The 22,999-nt window shown below is 44.3% G+C and overlaps 1 protein-coding gene across 1 annotated transcript in view; it reads right to left on the bottom strand.

The window, feature by feature from the left end:
- Window positions 1-22,999, bottom strand: part of LOC147727495 (uncharacterized) — a 507,629-nt gene that overhangs the window by 296,942 nt on the left and 187,688 nt on the right. Inside the window, exon 5 of the mRNA XM_086963127.1 lies at window positions 20,191-20,331. Within this exon, the coding sequence (XP_086819253.1) occupies window positions 20,191-20,331 (141 nt within the window). The remainder of the gene's footprint in view (window positions 1-20,190; window positions 20,332-22,999) is intronic.

Below are 22,999 nucleotides of genomic sequence, written 5' to 3'. Positions count from 1 at the left end.
CTAGCCAATAAGATGGCATAAAACAAAAAATCTCTCTCTGATCCCTTGATATTGTGATATAATCCGAAAATGATCAAAGACCATGACCACGGGATAGTGACACTAAGAATAGATTCGAGTGTTGTTCTAACTTCATGCCAAAAAGTGGCAATGCTCGGACATTCACAAAACATATGCAGATCTGACGCTGCTGGTAAAGAGCATTTACTGCAGCACTTCCCTGTTTGGAATTTCGACAGCCTTTTAGGAGAGTAATACGCTCTATGAAGTGTGAAGAAATGATTGCGCCTCAGCCATGCTGGCTTGACGATTTTATAGAGGAGGGTAAAAGATTCCTCCCAAATATCTCCCCTATCTGGTTCTCCCTCCGCGCCCCAAAGATTTTCTGGGAGGTTAAAGTCTCGCTCTCCATCCTCTATAATATGCCAATAGAAGAGTGCTACTTCCTTTTTTCCGGCTGGTCTTTCAACTAGGATATTTTCTAAAAGACTCTCCTGTCCCATCATTCCTTTCTTCTTGATTTGAGTCCGAATCCAACTTCCTATTTGTAGATATACTATCCAGGAGAGTGGTGATGTCACTTTAAGTTTGAAGATATCCCAGTCCAAAATTGATCCTTCCGTCAACAGATCCCCCCACTTTGTGATCCCTGCGTCCAACAGGACTCTTTTGGCTGTGTTGGCTTCTTGTGGTGCTAGTCCCGGTAGGTCCCAAATTGGGGCATGTTCGGATAAGTGTCCTATCCCAGTCTTAGATTTTATTTGGGACCATTCTTTTGAACTACTCAATAGGGTCTTTAATCTGATTTTTTTGAAAAACGTCTGGTGGCCGAACTTGAAGAGAAAACCATTCACTGGAAGGTTCGAACCCAGTAGCATTGCCTTGTACATAAGCCCATTTGCATTTTCCCAGGGGAGCTTAAGTAACTACCTAGAGTGGGTCAGATGAAATGCCCAAGCATAATATTCCAGGTCTGGCAAAGCAAGCCCCCCTTTTTCTCTTCTCCTTCTCAATTTTTTCCAGGCTAATCTACTAGATTTATCCCCAAATGAACAAATTAATATTTTGCTGGCATTTTGCAAGCTGCTTGGTATCAAAGATTAGCGGAATGGAATTAAAAATGAAAGTGAATTTCAGGAGAATACTCATTTTTATCAGACTAGTTCTCCCATAGATGTTCAGCTGGAGAAAAGACCAGGCTTTCATCAGAATTTGGGATTCACGGGAAATACGGGCTAAGTTGTTTTGAGCCAAGTGATCTAGATCTTTAGTTATTGTGATTCCGAGGTACCTCATTGAGGATTTTGTCGGGAGTTGAAGATTGTGGATATTCCAAACCATTATTTCGGTTTTTCCTGCGTTAATTTCGTATCCCGAGAATTTCCCGAAGTTTTCCGCTTTCTTTATAATGATGGGGAATGCCATTGTAGGATCTGTTGTATATATGAGTATATCATCGGCATAGAGGCCAATCTTCTTTTCCCAGCCCGAAAAAGTGAAATATGGAATGTTGGTATCCTCCCTGATGGATTGTGCAAACGGTTCTACATATAAATTAAAGAGAAGGGGGGAAAGGGGGCAGCCCTGCCTTGTTCCTCAACTGATTTTAAAAGGAGTTGTTCGTGTACCGTTTATTAGTAGAGATGCTCTAGGGTTGTTATATAGTAAGCCTATGGTCCTACAAAATTTGGGTCCCAGATGGAATTTAATCATTATTGAATTTAGGTATGCCCAATTTACCCTATCGAACGCTTTGGTGGCGTCAAGGGTCATAATGGCCAGGGGTAAGCCGAAAGTTGAGGCGATGTCCGTGGCTCCCACCAAATCATAGGTTAGATCAGCCAGTTGCCGACCTCTAATAAACCCCAACAACAACTGGGCCTGATCCTGCAAGCCTTTCCAGATGACAAATATGTCATCTATAAAACGCCAGTAGTGGACTAAATATGGGAGCCACTGGCAATGTAATTTATGTAGCACGTGCTCCTCCCACCAGCCAACATGTAGACATGAATAGCTGGGGGAGAAGCACGAGCCCATAGCCACTCCTCTTTCTTGATGGTAGATGTCCTTTTTGAACTGGAAATGATTGTTGGTGAGACAGATTTTTATCATGTCCAGTAACGTGGCATTGTGTTCTCGCAGGACTGCATCTCGTGTGTCCAAATAATATTTAGTAGCCTCTAAACCATCGGAATGAGGAATACTAGTGTACAAAGATTCAATGTCCATTACCAAAAAACAGAAATCAGAGCACCAATTGACATTTTTGATTTTAACTAAAAAGTCTGTGGTGTCCTTTAAATAGGAAGGGAGTGAGGTCATATGTGGTTGGAGAAAAAAATCAACATATTTTGATAAATTTTCATTCATACTACCTCGTGCAGAAATTATAGGGCGACCAGGAACAGGAAATATGAGTTTGTGAATTTTGGGAAGCAGATAAAACACTGGGGTAATTGGAAATGGAACATTTAGAAATTTGACCTCTTCTTTTGTGAGGAGTCCCTGTCTTTGCCAATGATTAATATTTTTGCGTGTTGATTCATTGCTTTTCATCATGGCAAACTTGGTTGTTTTAGTATAGCACATGGGATCCCCCAAATGTCTTGCGGCTTCTTGTAAATAGTCAGTTTTAGCCCACAATACAGTATTTCCACCCTTATCAGCGTTCTTAACAATCACCGATGGATCATCTTGTATTTTCTTTATTAGTGTTAGGTACTGTTTGTAATTGTACTCTTGTTGTTTTTTTCTTCCCAAAATATTCCTGTTTAAATTATTTAATTCAGTGACTACTCTGTCACTGAAAACATCCAGTGCGTCCTTAGGCATCAGAGGTAGAAAAGTTGATTTGCCGCGAAAGGGGCTGGATGCCGGTTTATTGACTGTGATAACTTGGCTCACCGTTGGTGTTTCTTGTGAGCTGTCCTCATGTGATAATGAAAGAAGCGTTTGTAGGCCTCCAAGATTTTTTACTTGTAGTGAAGTTTTTCCTTGGCTTCCTTCAGGGTTGGCATTGGTTGTGTTTACATGCATGGGATGAAGTTGGAAATATTTCATGAGTTTGATTTTTCTGATAAATTTAAACACATCAATGCGTGCCTGGGTATAGCAAAAATTGTTAGGTGGGCAGTAAGACAGACCTAATGATAAAAGCTGATCTTCTGCTTTTGATAAAACCAGATCTGTTAAGTTAATCACTGTATTTTCATGTTCTTTCGTTATTTGTTCCAATTTCTGCGCGCATTGCCTCTCATTGCGCCACTCTTTGGGTTTGCGCCTCCTGTTGCGTCGCTTTTGGCTGTTGCTCTGCCTTGTGCTTTTTGAGGGTTGCAGGGGCGCAGAAAATACCTCCGGTCCTCGCTTACAAAATTAAGTTCATCCACGTCAGAGAAGTTAGTACATTCGATTGGGTCTGCATGTGTTAGTGACCGGCTATCATCCGATCCACTGTAAGAAGCCAAGGATATAATCTGCAGCATCAGTGTTGACGGTTGCAGATGGCCCAGCTATTGGCCCTGTTTTTTGTTGATTGGACATGGCCTTCCGTTTGTAAGAATCATACTTTCTTGCGAAAGTGAATATGCGACCTGTTGCGTAGTCGTGTTGGTCACGCGCAAATTTTTGTATCTTGCGTTCTTTGATAGATTCTTCATGTTTTAACAAACGAATATCTATTTCTTTTCTAGTTTTGTTGATTAGCTCAATCTCACCAGTGGCTTCTAACAGTCCATTAACCCGATCTATTTCAACCAGCAAAGCGTCTCTGTCAGATATATATATATATATATATATATTACCTACTGACGGTCGCTAGTAGGTAGTTATAGTTAGGACTTGTTTTCCATAGGAAATCCGCAACATTCTAATCCCAATAACTTTGGCGCCGGTTGCCGAATCTTTGCAAAATTTTTACAACCTTTGTCTACTCCTATCCTGAAAGTCTCTTGATGATTCGTCAAGCGGGAGCCGAGAAAAAAGGGGGGTCCCAATACGTGTTTCCACCATGCAATTTACAATAGGAATCTTCAGTCGCAGCTACAGCCCGAACTGCTGAACGGAATTACACCAAATTTGGCAAAAAAGTAGCCCTTGGGTCAGAGTCATGCCTTTTGGTTAAATGGTGTAAATTCGTTCAGTAGTTCCTGAGAAAATCAAAAGTAAAATCACATATATATCTATGGGCGTGGAGGATCCGCGCACCCTCTCGAGCACGAGCTTCATGCTAATTGGCTGTCAACACTCCAAATCAGGAAGTGTTAGCAGCCATTTTGTGCCTCAGTAGAACCGAGGCACAAGAAAGCAGAGATAAAAATGTGCAAAGCGCATAAAGGGGGCAGGGTAGAAACACCCTGACCCCCCAGGCCTGCTTAGGGGGTGCCACAAAGACCCCCAGGGCCAAAATCTTTTTTTTCCGGCAAAGTCCGCACAGGGTGCGCGGATCCTAGCGATAAAAAAAATAAATGAAGCGCAGGCTCCCGCACTTCGTTGGTAATTAGCCCCCGGGGGCCCAAGTCCCAGGGGCAATGCTTTTATGTGAATTGGGGGCATAGAGGGGCTTTAAAAAATTATGTGCGGGGGGGCTCACAGTCCCCCCAGCCCCGGGGACCGCCAGCCCAGCGAGCTTCAATACAAGTAGGTGGGGGGCTCAAAGGCCCCCCAAGCCCCAGGGACCGCCACTTCCTGGGCTTCATTTAAATATATGCGGGGGCTCACGCCCCCCCCCGCAGCCCTGGGAAACGCTCGCCCCTGGGGCACTAAGAGTTTAAATTTAGGGGTCCGTTATGGACCCCCAAGCCCCAGGGCTTTGAAAATGTTGGTAGGGGAGCCGTGCCCCCTCCTAGAGCCTTGTCCTGGCCCTGGGGACTGCCACCCCCCAGGGCCGGCTCCTGCAGTGTCCCGGGGTGCCCACCCCCGGGACAATGTAGTTTGCTATGGCAGGGCGGGAGCCTCGCGGCTCCCACCCTGCCATAGCAAACTTGGTTTGCATTTCGAAAGAGAGAGGAGGGAAACTTGCTTTCTCTTTTAGAATGCAAACCAAATTGCTTTTCCACATGGGGTCTCCGGAGCCAGAAGTGGCCTGAGGAGGGGGCAATGCAGCCCCCCTCCAAAAGATTTAAAAAAATTAATAAAAGCCATGCCCCGGGGGATAGGGTCCCCGGGGCTGATGAAGGCCAGGGGTGGGGGGCGACACGGCCCCTTCCTAATTATTAATATTTTTTAAATAAAAAATGGGCCAGACCCTGGGGGATGGGGTCCCCAGGGCAAAAAAAAGGAAAAGAAGGGGGCCACACAGCACTTCTTCTTAAAAAAAATGGGAAAAAAATCGGCATCACACGGAGGCACCGCCCCCTCACTGCAGCACTATACAAATGCGCCCCCCAGCACGTTTGCAGATGGGGAATGAATTCCCCTTGAATACTGCGGTTCTCGGGGGCCAACTAGCCCACCATGAACCTCCAGGGTGCGCCAAGGGGCTGCATTGCAGAGATGTGTTCTGCGGCCACGCCCCTTTTTACACCTTTCTGCAACGCAGCTCCGTGGCGCTTAATGGAGGTAGCTGGTGGATAGTTGCACCCCAGGGACCTCAGGATTCAAGGGGAGTTAATCCCCCAACTTAAAACGTGCCATGGGGCGCGTTTGCACAGTGGTAACGGGAGGGGGCGGGTCCTGAGGTGATATGTGCGCAAACATGCCCTGTGGCGTGTTTTAAGTTGCAGAATTAATTCATCTTCAATCCTGAGGGTCCCTGGTGGCCAACTAGCCCGCCAGGTACCTCCAGTAAGCACCATGGAGCTGCGTTGCAGAGTGTTGTAAAAAGGGGCGTGGCTCCAGAACATCTCTCTGCAACGCAGCTCTGTGGCGCTTACTAGAGATGCATAGTCGGCTAGTTTGACCCTAGGGACCATCAGGATTCAAGGGGACTTAATCTCCCAACTTAAACCGGACCCAGGGCGTGTTTACACAGGGGCGAATCGAGGGGACGGGCCTGAGGTGACATGTGCAAACGCTCCCTGTGGCGTGTTTTATGTTGAGGAAATTATTCCCCTTCAATCATGAGAGCCCCTGGGGGCCAACTAGCCCACCCGGTGCTTCCAATAAGACCCATTGTGCTGCGGCTCACTGACACAATATCGACGTAAAAAATATCGACCGACACAAAAATCGGCGTTGGAATATCGGAAGGAAGAATATCGACAGCCTATCTACAACATGGTAAGTACAAAAATATCGAAAAAAAACATATCGAAGTTAAAAATATATTAATTAAAAATATCGTTTTTTTTTAAATAAAAAAAAGTGTAAAATAATGTAAATAATACTTATAGACCAAATAAACATAGTTAAAAATATTTAATATTGTTTAAAATTAAAAAATAATACATATACAATAATATAATATTAATTAAACATATACATAAAAATATAATATATACTTACCTAATAATGAGTTTTAATAATTATTTTAATAACTTATAAATTGCATAAATAAAAAGTAAATAATTATATTTAATACATTTAATAATATTTTAAAATTAATAATATACTACATTATCAAAAATAATAATAAAAATATTAAATAGCTAAATAAATAAAACTACTATTGAAAGTCCCAAAAAAACTACAGTAATGATAACATTAGATAGAATAACACTTAAAATTACTATTCCAACTTCAGAAAATGCAACAGTGGAGAAAGCGTTGGATAGCGTAGGGATAAAAATTACTATTCCAACTCCAGAGGGGGCAACAGTAGGGAAAGCGTTGGATAGCGTCTGGGTAAAAAGTACTATTCCAACTCCAGAGGGTGCTACAGTAGGGAAAGCGTTGGATAGCGTAGGGGTAAAATTTACTATTCTAACTCCAGAGGGGGCAAGTTGGGAAAGCGTTGGATAGCGTAGAGGTAAAAATTACTTTTCCAACTCCAGAGGGGGCACCAGTAGGGAAAGCATTGGATAGCGTAGGGGTAAAAATTACTATTCCAACTCCAGAGGGTGCTACAGTAGGGAAAGCGTTGGATAGCGTAGGGGTAAAAATTATTATTCCAACTCCAGAGAGCGCTACAGTAGGGAAAGCGTTGGATAGCGTAGGGGTAAAAATTACTATTCCAACTCCAGAGAGTGCAACAGTAGGGAAAACGGATAGCGTAGGGGTAAAAATTACTATTCCAACTCCAGATGGGGCAACAGTAGGGAAAGCGTTGGATACCATAGGGGTAAAAATTACTATTCCAACTCCAGAGGGTTCTACAGTAGGGAAAGCTTTGGATAGCGTAGGGGCAAAAATTATTATTCCAACTCCAGAGGGCGCTAGAGTAGGGAAAGCGTTGGATAGCGTAGGGGTAAAAATAACTATTCCAATTCCAGAGGGTGCTGCAGTAGGGAAAGCGTTGGATAGCGTAGGGGTAAAAATTAATGTTCCAACTCCAGAGGACGCTACAGTAGGGAAAGTGTTGGATAGCGTAGGGGTAAACATTACTATTCCAACTCCAAAGGGTGCTACAGTAGGGAAAGCATTGGATAGCGTAGGGGTAAAAATTAATATTCCAACTTCAGAGGCGCTGCAGTAGGGAAAGCGTTGGATAGCGTATGGGTTAGAATTACTATTCCAACTCCACAGACTGCAACAGTAGGGAAAGCGTTGGATAGCGTAGGGATACAAATTACTATTCCAACTCCAGAGAGTGAAACAGTAGGGAAAACATTGGATAGCGTAGAATTTAAATATAATATACTTTAAAGAAAAATTTGAATTTAAAATAATAAATAATTTAATTTTTTAATAACTCTACATCATTTACAAATACCCATTAATAATTATTAAAAACAAATTTACTATTGAATAATTAACAATAAATTAACAATAAATACCAATAAATATTAACTAATAAATATTAGTCACCAAATAATAATTATTGAACAATAAAATATTTTTCTTTACAAAACAAATGTAATTATTTAAAATTAATTCACAATTAAAAAATATTAAACAATACAATTATTTTTCATACCAATTAATACTTTTTATGAAACATTGATTACCAATTTATTAAAAATAGTTTCCAATTAATAAAAAATAATGACCAATTAAAAACATTATTTACCAATTAACAAAATTAATTACCAAATAAAAAAATAATTACCAATTAAAATAAATATTTGCCAATTAAAACATTAATTACCAATGGAAAAAATGATTTACCAATTAAAAAAATGTATGACCAATTAAAGTAATTATTTACCAATTAAAAAAATTAATCACCAATTACATGTTTTTATTATCAAATAAAATAATTACTTACCAATTAATAATTAGTTAAAAATAAAATATTTACCCATTCCAATAAATAAAACAAAATCATTAATTAATTATAATTAAATTACTTCCCACCCAATTCCTCTATAAACCCACAACCCACTACAGAAATAAACACAAACATTAATTAAAATTCATTTATAATTCCTAAAAATTAATAATAAATTTAGTACATTTAAATTACTTCCCAATTTACTGAAAAATAACATTATTAATATATAAAAATAATACACATACAATTTAAAACAAGTAAAATACTTAAAAAAAATATTACACATTCATAATAAAATACATAATATTAATACAAATATCGATATTAGTAATTTCGATATTACTTACATCGATATAAAAAAAATCGATATTACTTACCTTAGGGTCGATATTCTGTCCAACAATATTTTTGACCTCGATTTGGGGGCCGATTCTGATCCTGGGTTGTTATTTTCCATACAAATCGGATCCGTATTTTTTTCCATACAAATTGTACAAGTCCCTTCCAACCCGTGTAGTACGATTCGTACAGGAAAAATACATACAGATCGGCCCAATCCTTACTAATCGGATCGAGAAAAGCTGTACGACAGGGACTTGTAAAAAAGACCATACAATTTTTAAAAAGGCTGTCCAACCCGTCAAGTACGATTCGTACCGGGTTGTCAGCATGCGATTTGTACGGAAAATGGCCTGTATACGGTGAATGACTCGTAATGGGCAACAAAGCGAACCCCTATACGCCTCGTACCCTGGTATGACTCGTTCTGGGGGTACGACTCATACCGGGGTACGGGTCGTATAGGGGTATGAGGCGTACAGGGGTCCCCCCACATGCGAGGCGTGTGTATGGTGCGTACCCCAACATCGCGCATGTACGCACCGTACATCCGCGATTTTGGGGTACGGTGCGTACATACGCGATTTTGGGGTACGGTGCTTGTACGGTTCGTACACGACCAGTACCCCTTCATCGCCTATACGCACCGTACCCCACTTTCCGTGTCATCTGTACGCACCGTATATACGCACCATACCCCTGTATTCATGGGATGTACAACGCGTACATGGGGGGGTCTGTCTCCTACTGTTTTCAGGGCGTACAAGGTTTTCCCGGCACTTTTTGGCTCCTATAAAAAAAGAGCCGTACGGAGTGCCGTTTGCACGAATCGTACTTGACGGGTGGTTGTAAACTGCTGCCGGGAATACATGGGGACGTCGCGTACAGAGCAATCCGAATCGGAATCACTTGTATATACGAGTTGTATGGTCTTTTTGTAAATTTGAATGGAGTGCGTCTATTTGTATGGATCGTACTTCATAGGTTGTAGGGGAATCCTTACAAGTACGAGTTGTATGGGAAAAACGCTCTATAACACGATTTGTACAGCGTTTTTCCAGGATCGGAATCGGCCCCATCATGGACTTTCGATATTTCCAACACAATATTTTTGTAGGTCGAGATTTCGAACTCGATATTTTGACTGTGCACCTTGTGCTGCGCTGCAGAGAGGTGGTCCTGGCCGTACCACTTTTTACACCTCTCTGCAACGCAGCTCTTTGGCGCTTACTGCAGGTAGCTAGTGGGCTAGTTGGACCATAGGAACCCTAAGGATTCAAGGGGACTTAATCTCCCAAATTAAAATGGCCTCAGGACGCATTTACATAGTGGTGAAGGGAGGGGAGGGGGCCTGAGGTGACGTGTGTAAACACGCCCTGTGGCGCGTTTTAAGTTGGGGAAATAATTCCCCTTCAATCCAGAGGGCCCCTGGGGGCCAACTAGCCCACCAGGTGCTTCCAGTAAGCGCCACTCCGCTGCATTGTAGAGAGGTGGTCCAGGCTGTGCCCCTTTTTACACCTCTCTGCAACGCAGTTCTGTGGCGCTAACTGGAGATACCTGGTGGGCTACTTATACCCAAGGGACACTCAGGATTCAAGAGGACTTTATCCACCAAATTAAAACAGCCACAGGGCGGGTTTGCACATTTCAGCTCAGCCCCCCCTTCAACAGTGTGCAAATGCGCCCTGTGGCGCGTTTTAGGAGGTAGTTTTAATTCCCCTGCCTTATATATTAGGGGCTTACAAAGGAGGTCATGCTAATAACAGGGGTACCCCAACCCATAGTGTTCCCTAGTGTATGTAGATGTTTTAACTCTCGTTTAAGTGTCTTTTAGCATAGCACTGCCTCTAGGACTGGTTAGTCAGAGTCAGTTACCACCAGTACCCATCTGAAAAAGTTGAGGTTACAGCATGATTTTGCAACAAGGCCTCTTTCAGCTCCTCCTTTTGTTCTTTCTGCATGACTTCCTTCTTCATGCACTTTTCTTCGTCTTTGAGGACTTCTGTTGCTTCTTTCTGCATTTCTTTTTCTTCTTTCTGTGTGTTTTTCTTCTTTCTTTACATGCCCTACCTCTGTAGGCATAGTTAGAAACTAGCATTTAAATAACCTTTGAAATAAACTAAAAAACATAGGTTTCAGGCACGTTATAGTTACAAATTAGCATTTAAAAAACCTTTGAAATTCACTGAAAAACCCACGGTTTCAGGCATGTTAAAGTTAGGAATTAGCATTTAAAAAACCTTAGAAATTCACTGAAAAAACCATAGGTTTCAGGGGCGTTATAGTTAGTTGGGCATTTCACACGTACAAAACCATAGACATTCTCCTGTTATAGTTAGTTCAGCTAACTATATCTTGCGCGCCTGCAATGCACTGCTGATGATGTCACATATTACATCACTCATGACATGGTCAGTGACATCTCTCATGACATCACAGATGACATCTCAAATGACATCACTGATGATATCATCGTGATAGAGTAGCAGACCTCCTCTCACCCTAATATAACCTTTGATACACACACACATAAAAATAGACACTAACATTTTCAAAAAATGGAGATACCAATACCAGTTACAACACACCTATTCAGTAATTCCAAGATCTACACACACATCCACTCAATCACCAATAGTTCTATACAGTCACTCATACATGTACTGACTCATCATATGTACCCATTTATATATGGGATAAGTTACTTAGCTGTAATCCTAGTTCTCTTCCAGGGGTATCCTCATCAAAGTCATAAGCACTGAATATTCCCGCCCATGTGCGGGACCCCGGAAACAATATAAAAATATATATGTAAAAACACATATATCTCGCTCCCCATATATGTACATACATATATTATTTTTCTCACACCAATGCAGCTCCAAAACTGAGGCTAAAACAATGTAAACACATGTACATGTACTGCAATTAGTAAGGAAACAAAAACACATTAGGTCAAATTTCCCTTGAAGTTTGTGTTTTAATGAGTAAAACCACTCATAAATCCTGAAAATTGCTTATAAATAGACATTGTTAGCCCTCAGGCTGCATTGTAAAACAATAGCATAGAAAATGAAACCATTTTCAACAAAAAAACTGGCACCGTGCCTTTAAGGCAGCCCTGACCCCAGGCTTCCCATCATGCCTCAGGGGTGATAGTTAGGTCAGTTGTTCTTTGCATACCCTTGAAGACAGGGCTCAACCATAAGATTGCAATAGTACCAAATCTCATTTACCTGGGGAGGCGGGTGGGTTGCTTATGACTTTGATGAGGATACCCCTGGAAGAGAACTAGGATTACAGGTAAGCAACTTATCCTTCTCTTCCAGGGGATCCTCATCAATAGTCATAAGCACTGAATAGAATAGCAAGCCCATCAACCACCTGCAGATTAATGAGAAGTACATGACCCAACCATATCATAACAGCCAATAACTCAGCTGCTAAACAGATTCCTCAGGGAGGCCTGGCCTACCTGGGTATCTGCTCTCGTGTCAGAATCTAGACAGTAATGTCTAGTAAATGTATGGACAGACCTCCAGGTCGCCGCTTTACAAATCTCAGACATGGGCACATTCTGTAGGTAAGCTGCCGTGGCAGCTCTACCTCTAGTGGAATGCGCTCTAGGGGTAAACCCCAGAGGTTTTTGCGCCAATTGGTAAGCAAGTTTGATACACCAGACGATCCATCTGGAAATGGAACGTTTCGATGCTGCATGACCAGTTCTGATCGATCCATAGTTAATAAATAACTGATCAGAATGTCGAATCGACTTGGACCTGTCCAAATAGAACTTTAAAACCCTTTTCAAGTCCAAAGAGTGTAAAGCCCTCTCAGCTGGAGTAGAGGGATTGGGAAAGAAAGTGGGCAGAGAGATCAACTGATTGACATGAAAATCTGACACCACTTTCGGCAGGAAAAAAGGGTGCGTTCTCAGCACTACTCTATTCAAATGAAACACTGTATATGGTTCCTTGGTACAGAGGGCCTGAATCTCGCTCACCCTGCGGGCTGACGTAATCGCTACCAAAAAAGCCGCTTTCCAGGAAATATGCTGTAAAGTAGCCTTATGAATGGGCTCAAAAGGAGGGCCCATCAACTTTGATAGTACTAGGTTCAGCTTCCAGGGAGGAGAAGGAGTACGTACAGGAGGGTACACCTTTTTCAGACCCTGCAGGAAATCCTTTACTGCTGGCAACTGGAAAAAAGAGGTTTGTGAAGGTGATCGCCTACAAGCAGTTATAGCGGCTAAATGCACCTTAATGGAGTTAAACTTGAACCCTGCCTTAGCCAGGTACAACAAGTATGGAAGAACTGCTTCTTCATGACTCTTCACCGGATTGTGGCCATTCTGCATGCACCACATATAGAACCTCTTCCACTTGCATGCGTAAGAATGTCTTGTGGAAGGGCGTCGTGCTTCTCTCAGAATGGACATGCAGTCTTGTGCCAGTCCTAGATGGCCATGCTGAACGACCTCAGGAGCCATGCTGCCAAGTTCAGTGACGGAAGGTTGAAATGGTGAATCCTCCCGTTCATCTTCGATAACGGGTCCGGCCTGCATGGAAGCCTCTTGTGAGGAGACACTGACAGGTGAAGTAGGTCCGTGTACCACCATTGCCTCGGCCAGTCGGGGGCAATCAGGATCATTGTTGTGCACGCGTGGCTTACTTTGCTCACCACCTTCGGGATCAGCGGAAGGGGTGGAAAGGCGTACACAAATTCCCCTCACCAGTCGATCAAAAGAGCATTCCCTCTCGTTCCTGGTCGGTAGAACCTTGAGGCAAAGCTTGGGCATTTGCTGTTTACGTCGTTCGCGAAGAGATCTATGGAAGAACGACCCCAAGACTGGAAAATGTCTTCTAGCACTTCGTCGTTGAGGACCCAGTCCTCTCTGTCTTCGAAGTGCCGACTTAGTGCGTCCGCCCTCCCGTTCTGCTCTCCTGGGAGGTGGACTGCTTGAACAGACAACTTGCGAGCCAGAAGCCAATGCCAGATGCGCTGAGCTTCCAGTGATAGAGTCCTTGAGCGTGTTCCTCCAGCTTGTTCAAATAGTACATTGTGGTGGTGTTGTCCGTTTGTACTAGAACCATTTCCTCCTGAAGCGAGGGAGGGAACGCTTTGAGGGACAGGTGGACTGCTCTCAATTCCAGCAAGTTGATGTGGTAGGTGCTTTCTTTGGACGACCACAGACGCTGCACTTGGAGAGGTCCCAGGTGCGCCCCCCAGCCTTGTAAAGACGCGTCTGTGATGATCGTTTGTGCAGGAGGAGGTTGATAGAAGAGAACTACCACCTGCATGTTCTGCTTCTTTGTCCACCACAGGATGGAAGATCGAGCTACCTCCGACAAAGTGATCTGATCGTCCCAGCGATCTGATTGCTGGTCCCACTTGTCCTCCAGATCCTGCTGAAGAGGTTGCATCCGAAGTCTGGCGTTCGGTACTAAGAAGATGCATGAAGCCAACAACCCTAAGAGGGAGGCTATCTTTCGCACTTTCTGAGTCCTGTTGCGAAGAACTTGCTGGCACTTGAGCATTATCGAAAACTGTCTCTCCTCCGAAGGAAACACTTTTCCTACCTCGGAGTCTAGCAGAGCTCCTAGGAAGTGAATCTTCTGAGTGGGTTGGGAGACAGACTTGCTGTAATTGACATGCAGACCTAGACGCTGACAGATTTTTATGCATGTCTGGAATTGATTCCTTACGTTGTCTGGAGTTGGACCTTTCAACAGCCAATCGCCTAAGTATGGGTATACAAAGACCCCCCCTGCAGCGTAGAGCTGCTGTCGCCACTGCGAAACACTTCGTGAACACCCTGGGGGCCGACTTCAACCCAAACGGCAGGGCTTTGAACTGGTAGTGGGAGGTCCCCACCCGGAATCGAAGGAATCTCCTGTGATCGGGCCGTATCGGGACATGAAAGTAGGCACCTTGAAGGTCCATCGAACACATCAAATCCCCCTTCCTGAGATGTGGATATATTTTGGTGAAGCGCCAACATGCGAAACTTTTCTTTTCTGACATGTAGATTGAGTGTTCTCAAGTCCAGCCTGTATTCCGCCTTTTGGCCCTTTTTTCTGACCAGAAAATACCTTGAATATACTCCTTTCCTTCTTTGAGCCACCGGCACCCTCTCGATGTCTGATTTTTCGAGGAGTGTCGCTACTTCTTTCTTTAACATTTGTAGCTGGTGGCTTGACGTTGACATCGGAGGAACGGATGGAGGTAGACGATGGAAACGAAGACAGTACCCATTCTGCAGCGTAGACAACACCCATTGGTCTTTTGTAATGGCTTGCCACTCTGTCCTGTGATGCGCAATGCTTCCCCCCACTGGAGTGGACAACGGCGCTGGGGGAAGTGACGACTCATTGCTTCTGCTGAGGCTTATTGAAGCAGTTGCCTCTGCGCTGATTTCCGTTTCCTTTGGAATTGCGCTTTCCTTTATATTGCGACTTTTGTTGGCCTTGCTGGTTCTGGCCCTTCTGCCACTGAGGGGTTTGAACCCTCTGCTTCGAAGAGCCCTTGTTGTCCGAACGGAATTTCTTCCGGAATTCCTTTTTCTTTTCAAGCCCCACGGCTTTAAGGGTGTCTAACTCCGTCTTCATCCGTTGCATCTCCTCATCAGCACTCGCCCCAAAGAGAGATGTGCCTGAAAAAGGAAGATTAAGTATTCTGGCTTGAGCCTTGGGTTTCAATGCTGTTAGGCGCAACCACGAGGATCTCCTCGCTGTGATTCCACGCGCATACCCATGCGCCACCAGCGTTGCTCTATCTGCCGCCGCCCCTATAATATGATTGGAGACTTGACTGCCCTCCATCAGAATCTCCTCGAAGTCCTTTCTATCTTCCTTAGGAAGTTTTGAAGAAAACCTCTGAAGCGAATCCCACAGAGATCTATCATATCTGCCCAGCAGAGCTTCCGCATTGGAGACCTTGAGGAAAGAAGCTGAGGTGTTACATACTCTTCTCCCCCATGAGTTTTGTAGCTTGCTGTCTTTATCCGGCGGTACCGTGGATGAGGAGGCCATCGCATTGGATTTTTTAGCCGCCGCAATGATTACTGAATCTGGCGGCGGATCGGACTTGAGGAACAGAGGATCCTCTTCAGGAGGACGATATTTGTTGAGAATCCTTGCTGGGACTGACTTCACCGTCGCCGGAGTCAGGAAGACTTCATTCACCGGATCCATGATACCCGGGACCAACGGCAATAAGGGTTTGGGTGCCGTTCTGTGCTTTAGGGTTTCGAAGATGACCGTCGTCTTGATCTGCGGAGCTGTCATAGGCACTCCTAGCTTCAGGGCTCCCCTGCCCAAGAGGTCTTGGAACGAGAAAATATCCTCTGTTGGAGATATTCTCGAGCGTGGACTGTTTGTTAGGGTCGGAGAGTAATTCCTGTGCGATCGGGTCCTCGATGAAATTGACGAGTTATGAGTCCGCCTGGACCTAGATCTTCTCCTACTTGAGCGCGTTCTAGAACAAGATCGCTCCCTGTGACTAGATCTTCTTCTACTTGAATGCCCTCTAGAACGAGACCGTTCTTTGCGGCGGGAGGTATGATCTCGATACGCCCTCAACCGATCCGCCGTTTCCTTGTTCTTGGCCCAGTGGTGAAGAGGTCTATACCACCTTGGGGAAAGACGAACAGGAGGAGATTTTTGGGTGCGATCCTGCACTGGTGAACGTGAACGTGGGGGAGGCTGATCCGCTTGATCCTGCTGCAACCTTGCAGGGGACTTTGACCTCTCCCTATCCGAATAGCTGTTTTCCCCATCCGAAGATCTGCCACTTCGAGATGCCGAGGAGGATGAGGACAGGCTCACTACAGACCGTCTAGAGGAAGACCTCGACCGACCTCTCTCTTCTGAAACCCTCCTTCTCTTGGCGGGAGGATCCTGTAATGGTGATTTCTCCACCCCCGCAGCCGATGCTGATCCTGGGGAACCCAGTTGAGACCTTAGGACTTGAGACTGGTCCAAAGGTTCACTCTCCATCTCATGCACCACCTGCCTCAAAGGTGATCTCTCCTGTGATCTTGAAGGAGAGATATTCACTGGCTGTGAGACGCCCCGCTCTCTGGATCTCCGCTGATCCGTCAACGGTGGCTGTTTCGACGCCGAGCGGCGAGCAGATAGACGCTCCCTCGACGTCGACCGTGATCTCCTCGACGCCGACCTCGAGTGTCGATGACTGTCCTTCGACATAGAGCGTCTCGCCATTGAAGGATGCCTGCTCGATGACGACGGGAGGCTGCTTCGATGCCGACCGCCGATGCTCTGGCGGCGAGGGAGGATGCCTCGTCGTCGAATGTGAATGCGACGGAGGCTGCCTCGATGTCGAAAGCCTTTGACAGGGAGTCGAAGTGGGCTGCTTCGACGTCGATCGACAATGTGTCGGCAGAGACTCCCTCGACGCCGAACGACCATGACTAGTCGTCGACGGAGGTTGTCTCGATGCCGAACGCCGGTGGCCAGGCGTCGACGGAGAATGCCTCGAGGTCACAGCATGACGATGCTGCTTCGACGTCGGTTGGCTCGCCGTCGAGCTCTTCTGCTTCGACAGCGACCTACCCCTCGATGCTGTCTGTAGCGGAGGTACCTTGGATGTCGACGCTGAAGACGTCTTCTTCGTCGCCGTCGACTGCTTCTTTGACGCCGATTCCGACGCCGAAGGTGAACAAGTCGGGGCTTCTTTCGACGTCGACCGCGCCCTCCGACTTTTCTGCTTCTTGGGAGATCTTCCTCTCTCAGAAAGTCCATAAACTCGAATTCTCTCTCGGTCTTTGAGAGTTCTGGATGTTAAAACCTGGCAGTGTTCACAGGTTTTCGAAGAATGAGAGTCTGGTAGGCACAGGATACACACTGAATGAGTGACAGTCTTGGCCATCTTCCTTCCACATGAAGGGCATTTGTCAAAAAGGGAAGGCATTTTGACAGAAAAAACACCTTTTTTAAGCCTAAAAAAGGTAGTAGTAGCACCCTAGGTCTAAAAGACGTCGAGTGAAAGCAAAAATTGTAGATTAACAAGAATATTTTTTGACAGAAAGTCAAAAAGAAAGGGAGCTGTTTCACCAGGGGCCTGACTGAATGAGCCGGAAAGAACAACTGACCTAACTGTCACCCCTGAGGCATGATGGGAAGCCTGGGGTCAGGGCTGCCTTAAAGGCACGGTGCCAATTTTTTTGTTGAAAATGGTTTCATTTTCTATGCTATTGTTTTACAATGCAGCCTGAGGGCTAACAATGTCTATTGATAAGCAGTTTTCAGGATTTATGAGTGATTTTACTCATTAAAACACAAAGTTCAAGGGAAATTTGACCTAATGTGTTTTGTTTCCTTACTAATTGCAGTACATGTACATGTGTTTACATTGTTTTAGCCTCAGTTTTGGAGCTGCATTGGTGTGAGAAAAATAATATATGTATGTACATATATGGGGAGCGAGATATATGTGTTTTTACATATATATTTTTAATTTTGTTTCCGGGGTCCCACACATGGGCGCAAATATTCAGTGCTTATGACTATTGATGAGGATCCCCTGGAAGAGAACATCCTGTTACACACTGACACTTATCCATAGAGTTACTCACACACATAGTCACACATGCAAACAAAGTATCAAAAATCTATTTAGTTATATATACAGTTATACACACACACCACACTTACTTCTACAGAAACTGACATATACTTACTCTCTTATACAATCACTTATAGAAACATACTTATTTATATAGGAACTTTTCCAATCTCTCACTCTCACATATATTCACTTATATACACCAATACTCACATATACTAGCTTAAAACATATGTAGTTACAAATAAAGACACTATTGAGAGAGTCATTCACTCACTAAGACACCCAAATACACAGTCATCCACCCATACAGTCCTGCACAGATACTGTCTTCAACACATACAAACAGTGAGTCACTCATTCATGCATCTATGCTCTAAGAAATACCCCCCACCGAACCATACAGACACGCAGACACTCATACTGATACCCAAAAAACCAACTAAAAACCCATATAGACACTCATGTAGCTACTCACCAACCCATACAGCCACTTATACACAAAGTGAGAGACTGATACAGATATTTACATATTTAAATATTACTCACTAACCCATGTATTCACTAAGATACACTTAATCAGTCATACAATCAATTTTACTACAAAAAAAACATCCATTTAGACACTTGTATACCCATTTATTCTAACATTGACCTTGAGATATACATATATAAAACATATTTATTTTTCAGACAAACACACATTCACTGGATGATGTCATCAGTGATGCCATTTGATATGTCATCAGTGATGCCATCAGTGATGTCAATGACCATGTCATGAGTGATGTAATATGTGACGTCATCAGCAGTGCATTGCGAGCACGCGAGTTATAGTTTGCTGAACTAACTATAACGGGGGAATTTTTATGGTTTTGTACATGTGAAATGCCCAACTAACTATAACGCCCCTGACACCTATCGTTTTTTCAGGGAATTTCTAAGGTTTTTTAAATGCTAATTCCTAACTATAACGTGCTTGAAATCTATGTTTTTTTCGGTATATATATATATATATATGGTTTTTTTATTATATATGTTGAGGTGTGAGCTGCATTTGTAACTTCATTGCCTTATCCAAAACTGAAGATTCCTCTAGCATAGGAAACACAGCATGTTCTTCTCTTACTCTGGAACGGGTTACCCCTCAACATATGTAAAACGAGTGTGTTCATCCATTGACACAGCAGATTAAGAGACTAGTTACAGTCATACAGTTGTAGAGGTTGCTACCTTTACCGACACTTTGAGTTGGGTTTGTATTACTTGTTTAATGCCAACCCAATGCTAAGTATACTCTGGGATTTACAATCCAATGCAAATTCAGATTTTCGTGTGAGTGTAACCTCAAATAACGCAACGCACACCAATACACTGCCTTGCGTTACTTTGTGTCAAGGGAGCATTCCATTGGTAGTGCATGGGTGTCCCATGCAACCAACCATGAGTTTTGACGCAAATCCCTATCTACAAAGAATTGTAGACAGGGATTTGTGCCAAATCCTGCGCCTCACTGAGGCAAGTGTAACAAAGAGAAATGTTTTCATTTCTCCTAGTGTTTCCACCTTTGTATGTGTACTGCATTCTACAGCACACATTCAAAGTGGGAAATGTCTTAAAGTATAGTTCTTGCAGTGCTCCAGCAAAAAGTGCACCAGCACGGGGAGAAAGCAGAACAGTCCCAAATCTTAACTGATATAGCCACAGTTCTGCTCGCTCCCATTCATGCAACAAATCACAGCAACTTTACTTGCTTCACTGCTTTGCGAGATTTCTGTGGCTCTAGATGTTGAATAGAGAGGCATGCACCGGAAAGAGATACGTCATCTGAGCATTCTTTTCAAAGTCAAGTAAGCATTGTCTAGTTTCACCTCGGAGTGACTTTTTGAAGTTGGAAGGACAATCAGTGATTATTGAAGTTGGAAGGACAATCGGTGATTATTTGTTATTCTTACCTGAAATTTGCAGACTGGGCACCGGATGCCTTGAGGGTGTTTATTTCCTGGCAGGCCCCTTCTCTGCATGGAGGAAACGCTCGTAGACCGCGGGGAAGTAGATCCAGCACTGTGGGTGGGACAATTCTTTGAGGGTTCCTCCTATGGAAAAATAAAGTATTCAGAGAAGTATCTGTTAAATCCGAACGGTGGTGCTGCAGAAGGTATAATTTACTATGCCATATTTCACTGTCTTACTAAATTAATCACAAAACATATCATGTCCTAAATGCCAGAAATGTTCTCTGAAAAGTCAGTTCATTAGAAAGGTACAAGGGAATCTAGCTTTCCACTCCAGCAGATAGGTAAATCATTTCTACTGGGTCCATTTGCGGCACATGTGGTTTTGGACAGTGGATAATGTTCAGCAGAAAAAATAAGAAAGCTTTACTGTTAAATAAGCATACCATTTTGAATTAATAGACACCAATAACAACAATAAAAGTTATTAGGAGCCGGTTTCAAGCTGCAAATGGCATTTTTGTCTAAATTGTTGTACGTAAGATGTGCAAAACCCACAATTCAGGAACTAGAACCAGTGGTCAAAGGAAATTCCCACCATGGTCAGCATTTTTTTCCAGATATGGGGTCAAATTTATGTAGATGCATTTTGGGACCACTGTACTTTTTGTGTAGACATTTAGGGCCTTATTTAGATTTGGCTGACCGGATATGCCATCAAAACATTATATCCTGTCTGCCATATTACAAATACAATAGGCCATAATGCACTGGTAATATCGCACACAGAACATCCGTCATACTTGTCACAGAGGGCCTCATTAGGATGGCGGGCGGACTTTGCCCACCCGCCATCCTTGCGGTAGTAGGGACCGCCCGCCATAAGGGCGGGGGTCCTGTCGGCAGCATTAGGATGCGCCGCCACAGTGGCGGGCGCATCCCTCATTCCTACCATTGTGGCAGGCGATGCACTTAGCACCACCCGCCACAATGGCAGGAAAGCATGCTGTGCTTCTCCATGCACAGCATGGCAGGCACTGCGCGGTGCCTGCCATGCTGTGCATGGAACTCCTGGGAGGTACCATTGGTACCCCCCAGGTGCACCCCCCACCCCCCCCCGGAGTCCCTGGTAGCCCGCAACGGGCCTCCGCAGGGATTCTCCGCATGCCTTTCCGTGGCGGCATTGCCGCCACAGAAAGGCATCCACAATTGCCCATCATAATATGGCTGGTGGTGTCTGATAGATACCGCCAACATATTATTCCTTTTCCGCCCCGGACGCAAGGCGACTGGGCGGAAAAAGGGCGGACGGTCTTTCCGTCCGCCGAGGTCCCCCCGCCATACTAATATGGCGGGGGAAAAAAAATGCGGATGTCGGGCTGATCGCCCCTGCCAGGCTGGCGGTAGCCACCGCCGGCCTGGCGTGGGCAATCCGTCCGACATCGTAATGGGCCCCAGAGTCATATAGGTAGTTGATCATGTTTTGTAAAACAATTTGTTTAAAAATGTGCCTTAATTTTTATATGTTATATTAATGGCATTTATACCCCGCGCGACTACTCTGAGGAGTATCCTGTTGAGAGCCTAAGAGTTTGACTGACAGCTTCAGTCGAGAATTATCTGAAGAGGAATGTCTTCAGAGTCTTCCTGAAAATACTCGAGGAGCGGACAGCACGAAGTTCCAACAGAAGCTGATTCCAGGACCTAGCCCCTAGATGGACCGGAGAGTTGCCACCGGATTTCTGTTTGCAAGCCCCAGACTTTTGTTAGAAGAGGGAAGCTGCCTAGCAGGGGAATAGAACCCGAATCTGGATTGAAGGTAGGCTGGGCCATGGCTAAAAAATGCAGAGTGCACCGTCACATGGGCCTTGAACTTCACCCTCATAACCAATGGAAGCCAGTGCAGATCGTGAAGATGAGAACTTACATTTGCTCGGTTGGGAAGGTTGAGCAAAAGTTTGGCTGCTGCATTCTGGATCACCTGCTGTTTCTTAAGTAGGAGGGCGGGCAAACCGACATTGAGAGCATTGGCATAATCTATGCGGGAGGTTATCAGAGCTTGGATAACCGTTTTTCCAGCATAGATGGGGAGCATTGGGAGAAACTTTTTGAGAGATTTCAGAATGCTAAAACAGGAGCCCAATAACCTTTTGATCTGCAGACCAAAAGAAAGTTTATCATCAAACAAAATGCCCAGGTTTTTTACCGGACCGTCATGGGGGGGAAGGTAGAGGGAACTCATCTGGCAAGAAAGAGCGCCAGAGCTGCATGGAGCAGTTCCCAAAGAGGAGAATCTCTGTTTTGTCTGCGTTGCATTTAAGTTGTGCTTCAGCCAACCAATGAAAAACAGCAGATAGACAGGTTTTAGCCTGGAAGAGGTTGGACCCGCTGTACTTGTCCCGGGAAACAGGAGCTGAGTATCGTCAGCATACAAAATAACTTTAACCCAAAAAATCTTCGGCTAACCGAATAAGTGGCAACATATAGATGTTAAATAAAAGTGGGCTAAGTATAGAGCCCTGAGGAACCCAGTATTTAAGGCTTAGTGTGAGGCTGCAGACCTGCTGGTATCTATCTGCCAAATATGATTCACACCACCTCCAGGCTAGACCACCTACTCCAAGAGTCCGAAGACGGGACAGTAGAAGAGCACAGGGGACCATATCGAATGTGGCAAAGAAATCCAACAACACCAGGGCATCCCTGTCACCCGCACCAAGGGACTTCCGAATAGCTTCTGATATTTCGACCAGTGCTTACTCCATGCTATGCCGGGCTCAGAAGCCAGATTGAGCAGGGTGGAGAAGTT

This window comes from Lissotriton vulgaris, chromosome 3_1, assembly GCF_964263255.1.
Source record: "Lissotriton vulgaris chromosome 3_1, aLisVul1.2, whole genome shotgun sequence".
NCBI classification, from domain to species: Eukaryota; Metazoa; Chordata; class Amphibia; order Caudata; family Salamandridae; genus Lissotriton; species Lissotriton vulgaris.
This window is presented reverse-complemented; position numbering and strand designations above follow the sequence as displayed.